This window comes from Chiloscyllium plagiosum, unplaced genomic scaffold (assembly GCF_037043375.1).
Source record: "Chiloscyllium plagiosum isolate Xiang-an unplaced genomic scaffold, Cpla_swu_hap1 HiC_scaffold_13, whole genome shotgun sequence".
NCBI classification, from domain to species: domain Eukaryota; kingdom Metazoa; phylum Chordata; class Chondrichthyes; order Orectolobiformes; family Hemiscylliidae; genus Chiloscyllium; species Chiloscyllium plagiosum.
The window spans coordinates 68,256,507-68,266,485 of record NW_028270151.1 but is presented as its reverse complement, the minus strand read 5'-3'; the positions used below and the strand labels follow the sequence as shown (position 1 = coordinate 68,266,485).

The following is a 9,979-nucleotide window of genomic DNA, read 5'->3' as shown; positions in this document are numbered from 1 at the left end:
AAAACATTAATTCTTCGCCTCACCAAGGATGCTGAGTTGTTTTCTTTTCATTTTTATTTTTCCTTAAGATTTGCAGCTTCCACTGTGTTCTATTTTCAGCTAGCCTCAATCTTAAGATTCTCTTGCTCCTTTTGAAATCCCTTCTTTGCTCAAACCTTTCTGCCTGAGTTTATTCTCTGAACCTAAGGACGTATGAACAAACAAACTGGCATATTAGGAGCAGGAGTAGGACACTCAGCTCTTGAGCTATATTCATCATTCTGTAAGATCATGGTTGATCTGATTCTAACCTCACCTACACACCCACTTATGCTGATAACATTTATGCCATTCCTTACCAAGAACTACCTCCACCTGCCTTGAAAATATTCAAGCTGTGCTTCCATCACATTTCAGATAAGGGAATTACAAAGTTTCATGGCCATCTGACAGGAACAAAAACTATTTTAAATTGATGACCCCTGATTTTTAAAGGAAGATCCTACTTTCAGATTTTCCCACAGAAATAATCATTCTTTCCAGATCCACCCTGTCCAGACTGCTCAGGATCTGATATGTTTCAATCAAATTGCCTATTAATCATTTAAACAATAGCAAATTCAAACCTAGTCTGTCTAACCTTCTCTTCTAAAAGAATCTTCCCATTCCTGATATTAGTCTACGAAACTTTCTTTCAACTGCTTCCAATGCATTCACATCCTCTTTGAGTAAAGGCATTGGTAGAAAACACTGTGCAGTCCCACCAATGCACTGTCTAACTGGAGCACAACCTCCCTGTTTTTGTATTTAATTCCTCTCATTAAAATGATTACATTCCAATCTCTCTCCTAATTACTTACTGTTCCAGAATAGTAATCCTTTGCAAGTAATGCACTAGGAAACCCAGATTCCTCTGCATCTCAGATGTCTGTAATCGCTCACTAATTGGATCATATGCTTGTTATATTCTTATTTCACTTGCAAAATGGACAATTTCATGTTTTCTTACATTACATTCCATTGCTTATACATTATTCTACCAACTCACTATCCCTATCTATTTTGTAACCTCCTTATGTACTCTATACAACATACTTTCCTACATTGATCTGTGTAAATTTAGCAACAATTTTTTCATTCCTACATTACATAAATTGATGCCCCAGCATAGTTTCCCATGGCATACCATCATCACAGCTTGCTCATCAGAAAATGAACTATGTATGCCTATTTTCTGTTTCCTATTAGATAGCCAATCTTCTATTCATGTCAATTTGTTACTGCATAAATCAGAAGCACTCATTTTTTTCAATAACCTTTAATAATGCCTTCTGGAAGTCTCAGTACAATGATGGTGGCACAGTAGTTAGCACTGCTGCCTCACAGCACCAGAGACCCGGGTTCAATTCCTGCCTCAGGCGACTGACTGTGTGGAGTTTGCACATTCTCCCTGTGTCTGTGTGGGTTTCCTCCCACAGTCCAAAAATGTGCAGGTTAGGTGAATTGGCCATGCTAAATTGCCCGCAGTGTTAGGTGTAGGGGAATGGGTCTCAGTGGGTTGCAGGTTGGTGTGGGGCCTGTTTCCACACTGTAAGTAATCTAATCAGTTCCTCTTTTCCACAGCATCAGTTATTTCTTCAAAGAACTCTAAGAAATGAGTTACACTTGATAATCCTTTTACAAAACCATGTTGACTCGGTCTGTTAGCCACAATTTCTTTTATGTTCCCTCCTACAAGATGTTTAATAATAGCTTCCACATATTTGTTTGACAGAGGTTACCTGGCCTGTAATTTCCTACTCTGTGTCTCTCTTCCTTTTTGAACAAAGGCATTCAGTTCTTTAATTTCTAATCTAATGGAACCTTCCCCAAATCTAGGGAATTTTGGAAAATGAAACCAATCAACTACCTCACTGACCACTTTTTTTTTAAGATCTTAAAATAAAGTCCAAGGGGCATGGGGACATTAAAGTGCGCAGCTCTGGTTTGATCAGTTCCACTTTCCTGGCAATTGCAAGTTGCTTGAGTTCCTCCATCATTTCCATTTAATGATTCAAAGCTATTTCTGGGATATTATTTCTGTCTTTTCTAGTGAAGACAGATACAAAATAGCTATTCATCTGTTAGCCCTTATTTTGCACAAGTAGTTCCTCAGACCCATTATTTCTATGGAATCAATACTCACGATGTTAACTACGTTAACTCTTTTTGAAAAAAAGTACTAGGAGAAAATATTAATATTTCTGTCTTAAATGGACAACTGCTTATTTGAAACAATGACCATTACTTCTAGTAGCTCCCACAAGACAAAACATTCTCAACTTCCTATGGCGAGTCACTTTCACTAAGATATTGTAGAACAATCCAACAGGTCTGGAATTACATATTAACCAGGGTAGATAATAGGTTTCCTCCCGTAAATATTATTGTTAAGCCAAATAGGATTTTATATCAGTTGGGTAGTTTCACCAATACTCATACTGTCGTTTTATTCCAAATATATTTAATAAATTGAATTTACCACTGCTGGACTGGGACTTGAACTTATGTCTCCAGATCATTAGAACATGCTTTTGATTATGAATCCAGTGAACAGTCTTCATGTTACTATGGTGAGTGACATTTCAAGGGCTCAATAAATTAAAAATTCTCCAACCACAAGGTAACAATGCCATTGAATTTTTTTAAAATTTAAATTTTTTTTCACACTCTCTTTCACCGTTTAGCAGCTGAAGGTTCTGCCATGGATATTTTTTTCACTCATTTCTTCAGAATATGGTGAGAGGACCACTCAGCCTTTCTGACATTTACGTAATACAGGATGTGGCCAGTACACTAACAGATATAACTCGAGAAAACTCAACAAGTGCTTTCAAATTCCAACAATATATTGCAGGTTTAGTTTCGGATTTAATTCAGTGACATTTATTCTATCAAATTGTACAGACTAGAAAATTATTGCAAGTTCAAGTTAAAAGTAAAATATTATTAATTAACTCAGATCCTGATTCAAATAATCACATAGCCTTTTTTACTTTCAGCAAATATGTGTAATTTGAACAATACAACGGACCTTCAATTCGTGAAGACTTTTCAGTATGTGGTTTACATACCAACGTTCATCCTGGGGCTGATTATTAATTTGGTTGCGCTCTGGATACTCTGCATCAAGTCGAAGAAGTTGATTGAATCTACGATCTACATGATAAACCTGATTTTTTCTGACATATTTCTGCTTTTTTCTCTGCCTTTCAAAATCCATGCAGACCAGATGAATGGAGTGTGGGAGCTGGGACCAATATTCTGTAAGTTTGTGGAGTCCCTGTATTTTGTGAACACCTATGGGACAATCCTGTTAATAACACTGATCTCACTGGATCGCTATATTGCTATCAAGCATCCCTTTCTGGCCCAAGCCCTCAGATCACCAAAGAAAGCCATCATTGTCTGCACTGTGATGTGGATTTGTATCTGGTCTGCAAGCATTCCAAATTACATCCAACCTGACAGAAATCAAAAAAAGGAAATTTGCTTTGTAAACTTTGATGAATTTTGGGAAAGGGGTATCATTCCTGTGAGTATGGAAGTTATCTTTTTAACTTCTGCAGTCACTGTGTCTTTCTGTAGTATTCAGATCATCAGAACATTACGAAGAGTGGATGAAGAGAGAGATGATATGAACATGAGGACATCTTTGAATATTGTCTCTTCAAATCTGGTAACCTTCCTTTTCTGTTTTACTCCTTATCACATAGCCATGCTGTTATACTTGTTAGCGAGGAAGTGCTATATATCTGAATATCTAGCACCCCTGCGAGTCTTTCTCAAGATCACTCAATGTTTGGTGACCATTAATTGCTGCCTGGATGGAATGTACTACTATCTGATCATTAAGAATTTCTGGAAATTAGAGATCAGGAGCATAGAGGATACTAATTCAACTCATACAAATTGAATTCTCAACTTCATTTTCCTCTTTTTACCTTGGTTACATGAATTTACAATCATTTACCTTGTTGATTACAGCCTCTGCATGAAGAAAATGGGTAATAAAATAAACCTCTTGGAATAATTCATTAAACATATATTGTTACCTTAGTGCAGCTTAGAATAAAAAGTAATGTGCAAAAACAAATGGGATTTGTTTTCATTGGATCTTGTTCCAAAAAGATGATAACAGTAAGTCTTAGTTCCAGATTATTAGCAATGTTGGTTCTCTCCCAATGAAAATATCACACACATTGGATGTGTAGCTGTGTGATATATAAAATTAATTGAAAATCAGTTTCAATGGTCTCTCACTATGTGATAACCTAAAATGAATTTTAAAGTGAATCACATAAATGAAGGGAATAAATAAAGGTTTGGTTAGTTAATGCAGTTGAAATAGTGAATAATGTTTAGTTTAAGATATATAAGAAATTATTAAAAGACCTCTTAGTTCCTGCAAAGGATAAGTTTAAATAACAGCTCTTCAGATAAAGCAGCTCAGTAGGCTGGAGAGCTGGAGTGTAATGCAGACTAATAACAATGGTATGGATTCAATTCATGCATGAGCTGAGGTTACCATGAAGGTTCTGCTTTTTCATCTTTGCCCCTCACCTGAGGCAAGATGATTTTCAAGTTAAGTTTCACCAGTCATCTCTCTCTAGTGAGAGAGCAGCCCTATTGTCGTTACCTTTCCCTGCTCCTGTACTTTAAAACCTGTTACATGCCTAACATTTTTCTTTTCATTTAAAAAGAAATAATCCACAGAGGATGCCTGACCTACAGTTTATTTCCAAAATTTTCTGATCATGCCTCAGATTTCCAAATTTTGCAATATTCTGTTTTTGTTTTATGCCATTGTACTTGTGTTAACTGAGCCCAGCGAATATTGAAATACGATGCTACTTATAAACAAGATGAATGTTGTAGATTCAGTTTTGTCAAACTTTACTGCTTTATTCTAAATTTCAGTGCAGTACAATGATACTACTTCTATACAGTTGATATGATCAAACAAAATTATCTTAGTCACCCTTTGATGACTCTTAGTCTTTGTTACCCTTTGCATTTGAATGAAGGTACATTTTGGCTAGCGATGTATCTTTGTGATATTGGTGATAGAAATGTTCTAGTGAATATGTTTTAACTTGAAGTTATAAAGCACCACTAATGCAATAAAATACTTCAATGTTCTTCAAAAGAGCAAATTAAATTTGTATGGCAATTCAGAACCGGTTTATTTAAGCATTATATATTAAAACCCACCATAACAGGATTTCTGATTCTTTTTGATACCTATGGATGCAAGATGAAAGACTCTTTAAGAATGGTGGTGAAGAATTAAAGAACATAAGAAATAGGAGCAGGATTTTTGATGCTGCTCTGCCATTCAATAAGATCATGAAAATCTGCATGAATTCCACTTTATTGCCATATCCTCTTGTTCCTTAATGTCTTTCATGCCCTAAAGACTGTCAATCTCAGTATTAAACTGATCATCCACAGCCTCTGAGGCAGAGAACTCCTCTCAGTGAAGACATTTCCCTTCACATCAATTCTGAATTTCTGCTCTTTTTTCATTAGTCTAGTTCTAGATGTTTGAGTGAAAGGAAATAGTTTCTAAGCAACAAAGAGACCTTGGAGTGCAGGTTCATAGCTCCTTGAAAGTGGAGTCACAGGTAGATAGGATAGTGAAGAAGGTGTTTGGTATGTTTCCTTTTATTGGACAGAGCATTAAGTACAGGAGTTGGGAGGTCACGTTGAGGCTGTACTGGACATTGGTTAGGTCACTTTGGAATATTGCGTGCAATTCAGGTCTCCCTCCTATCGGAAGGATGTTGTGAAACTTGAAAGGGTTCAGAAAAAATTTACAAAGATGTTGCCAGCATTAGAGGATACGAGCTATAGGGAGAGGCTGGATAGGCTGGGGCTGTTTTCCCTGGAGCACCAGATTCTGAGGGGTAACTTTATAGAGGTTTATAAAATCATGAGGGCCATGGATAGGATAAATAGGCAAGGTGTTTTCTTGGGATTGGGGGAGTACAGAACTAGAGGACATAGGTTTAGAATGAGGGGGAAAGATTTAAAAGGGACTTAAGGGGCAATGTTTTCATACAGAGGGTGGTGTGTGTATGGAATGAGCTGCCAGAGGAAGTGGTAGAGGCTGGTACAATTACAACTTTTAAAAGGCACCTGGAGGGTATATAAATAGGAAGGGTTTAGAGGAACATGGGCCAAGTGCTTGCAAATGGGACTAGATTAGGTTAGGATATCTTGTTGGCATGGATGAGTTAGACCAAAGGGTCTGTTTCCGTTCTGTACAACTCTATGACTCTGTGAATCTATCTACCCTGCCAAGCCTCTTAAGAATAGTTACGTCTTTTGTTCCAATGGTTACATATCTCTTTCTTTTAAGCCCTGGAGAATATTGGCCTATTCTACTCAATCTCTAGGAAAACCTTTCCATTCCAGGAGCCAGAATAGTAAACATTTTTTGCATCTTTATTGCTCTAAGGCAAATCTTTCCGCCCTTACCTAAGGTGATCAAAACTGAACACTGTGCTTGCTGTATGGTCTCATCAAAACACTTTATAACTACAATAAGATTTCCTAGTCTTAAACTACAATAAAGGATAATATACCTTTTACCCTACTAAGTGTTTGCTGTATCTGCATATTTACTTCCTGTAATCTATGTTAAAATTCTCAATCCCTTTAAAAATTCAACATTTATTGGATTTCTACCTTTTAAAAACATTCTGCTTTTCCATTCTTGCTACAAGAGGGTTAATTTCATATTTCCCCAAATTATTTTTTGATGACTATTTCTTACCCAGTCATACACCTAAGTAATGTCCCTCAGTGGTTAGATCTGCTATCTCACAGCACCAGAGACCAGGTTCAATTCTAGCATTGGGTGACTGTCTGTGTGGAGTTTATATGTTCTCCCTGTGTCTGCATGAGTTTCCTCCAGCCGCCATTATTTCCTCCCACAGCCCAACGATGCACAGGTAAGGTTGATCGGTCATGGGAAATGCAGGATTATAGGTGAGTATGAAGCTCTTTGGAAGATTGGTGTCAACTTGATTGGCTGAATGGCTGGGGCCTCCACAATGTAGGGATTCAATGAAATCCTCTCACAGTCCCTTTATTGAGGTATACTGCTCAGAAACAGACCCTTCAGTCCAACTTCTCTGTGCAGACCAGGGATCCTAAATTGATTTAGACCCATTTGCTAGCATATGGCCCATATTCCTCTAAATGCTTCTTATTCATATACCCACCTAGTTGCCATTTACATGTTATAATTGTACTAGCCTCCATCACCTCCTGTGACAACTCATTTCATAAACACACCACCCTCTTTGTGAAGAAGTTGCCCCTCAGGTCCCTTTTAAATCTTTCCCATCTCACCCTAAGCCTATGCCCTCAAGGTTTTGACTCCCATATCCTGGGAAAAACATCTTGGCTATTCACCCTATCTATGCCCTTCATGATTCGATAAACCTCTATAAGGTCACCCATCGGTATCAGACATTCTAGGGACAAAATCCCCCAAATTATTAAGCCTCTCTCTACAGCTGTGCTCTTCAAGCATGATTTCCTATCTAGTTTTGTGTTGTCACCAAATGTGGACTCATTTCTTTCATGCCCTTTACTAAATCCTTGATAAATTTTAAATAGCTGAGACAAGCATATGTACTTGCTGTACAAGGAAAGCAAAGTGCTTGGACATCTCCAAGCTCTTGGATCCTGTACAAGCCAACTGGTGGAGGTATTCACCAACATCATAGAATCCCTACAGTGTGGAATATTTGGCCCAACAAGTCCACACTGACCCTCCAAAGAGTAACCCATCCAGACCCATTCCCCTACCCTGTTCCTCTATATTTACCTGTGACCAATGCATCTAACCTACACATCCCAGAACACTGTGGGCAATTTTAGCATGGTCAATTCACCTAATCTGCACGTTTGGACTGTGGGAGGAAATAAGAGCACTCAGAGGAAACCCAGGCAGATACTGGAAGAACGTGCAAACTCCACACAGCCCATGGCTGGAATCAAACTCAGGTCCTTGGCGCTGTGAGGCAGCAGTGCTCACCATTGTGCCATCATGCCACCGTGCCACTATCTTCCTGCTCTCCTCCTACAAGCTGAAGACCTCATCTGCTTCAAGAAGGACACCATCATTCTAGTACATAAGAAAGCACATGCATCGTGCCTTAACGATTACTGTCCAGTGACTCTGACCTCCGCTATCATGCAGGGCTTCAAGAGGCTGGTCATGGCCCACATCAACTCCAGTCTCCCAGCCTGCCTCCACCCTCGACAATTTGCTTACTGATGTATTAGGTCCACAACAAAATGCCATTTCCGTAGCCCTGCACTCATTCCTGGAACATCTGGACAACAAGGACACCTACATCAGACTCCTGCTCATTGACTACAGCTCTTCCGAGACCCAAATCTCGGCTCTGCCCTCTGCAACTGGGTCCTCCATTTTCTGACTCACAGACTGTATTCAGTGAAGATAGACAACTGCACCTCATCCACAATAACACTCAACACTGGAGGCTCCCCCAGGATGCGTCCTCAGCCCCCTACTATCATCTCTGTACACCACACTCTGTAGCGAAATTCTGAATGAACGCCACTTACAATTTTGCTGATGACACCACCTTAGTAGGACAGATATCTAACGACGATGAGGCAGAATACAGAAAGGATATAGAAGGCTTGGTGGCATGGTGCAATGAGAACAACCTCTCAATGTCGGCAAAACTAAAGAACTGATCATTGATTTAAGAAAGCAGGAAGGAGAACACACCCCATATACATCAATAGAGCTGAGGTTGCGAGGATGGAAGGCATCAAGTTCCTCGGAGTGATGATAACTGACAACCTGGCCTGGACTTCCCACATAGATGCAACAGTCAAGAAGGCAGAACAACGTCTCTTCTTCCTCAGGTGGGTCAGGAAATTTGGCATGTCCACAAGATCCCTCACCAACATTTACATATGTACAATTGCAGCTTACTGTCCAGATCATAATGACCTGGTACGGCAATTACTCTGCCCAGGACAGTAAGAAACTACACAGCTCAGTCCAACACAGAGGCTATGTTCTCCATGTACATGGCTCGCTGCCATGGAAAGGCTGCCAACATCATCAAAGACCCATCATATCCCTGGAATGCTCTCCTACAACCTATTCCACCAGGCAGAAGATATAGAAGCTTGAACACAGGCACCACAAGGTTCAGAAACAGCTTCTTCTCAGCCGTTATTAGACTGATGACTGGACTCCCCAACTTCAAATATTGCTGATCTTGCTAATGTCGACCTTGCCTAGCACACACCCTGTGTGGTGGAACCTGTACACCTCTGTCCAAGTATTTTTTTTCATCCTATGATCTGTATGTCCTGCTTACTATGATCTCCTGTACTGCTTGTAAAATAAGTTTTTCACTGTACTTAGATACACATGACAATAAATCAATCAATCAAAATGGCACCTTTATATCCTGCTCTCCTGAAAAGCACATCACCAACAGTCTAAAGTTGAAACTGTGAAATAATCTACTAGCCATCTGACAGCAAGTGGAGCTCAATGGAGTTGCTTCCTATCTAACACCAAACAGAAGCTTTATTAGAACTACAAAGGTTTTAGAATTGTTAAGAAAATGTTACAGGAGACATCTGTGAATATTTAATTTTATGTAAATATGTCAGCAAGATCTTTCCATACATAGATAGAAGTTTTTTGTTGCACTCTCCCCTTCCTGTATCTGTGATTCTCTTAATGATTGGTGTCTCTGTGTCCTGTGAAATTAATCTGTCCAGAAATCTCTTTCTGACACTTTATAAGCTCATGACTTCCACCATCATGGGATGCTGATATGTAGAAATACTGTCCACAGAATTTCTCTCCCAAGTTGTAAGGAGAAACCTGTTTTTGAAATCAATTGCTGTTCATAGTTATTGGGTCAAAATCCCAGGATATGTTTGG

The 9,979-nt window shown here is 39.0% G+C and overlaps 1 protein-coding gene across 1 annotated transcript; it reads left to right on the top strand.

The window, feature by feature from the left end:
• The first annotated feature begins 3,016 nt into the window (after positions 1 to 3,016).
• Positions 3,017 to 5,749, top strand: LOC122555827 (G protein-coupled receptor 55-like). Its single transcript, XM_043702003.2, has one exon. It carries the CDS (start codon positions 3,026 to 3,028, stop codon positions 3,932 to 3,934), a length of 909 nt encoding a protein of 302 aa, XP_043557938.1. The 5' UTR covers positions 3,017 to 3,025; the 3' UTR covers positions 3,935 to 5,749.
• Positions 5,750 to 9,979: the final 4,230 nt, after the last annotated feature.

Bases quoted from the DNA above. Each gene is read 5' to 3' on its own strand.
- LOC122555827 (XM_043702003.2), top strand. From the start codon at position 3,026: ATGTGTAATTTGAACAATACAACGGACCTTCAATTCGTGAAGACTTTT.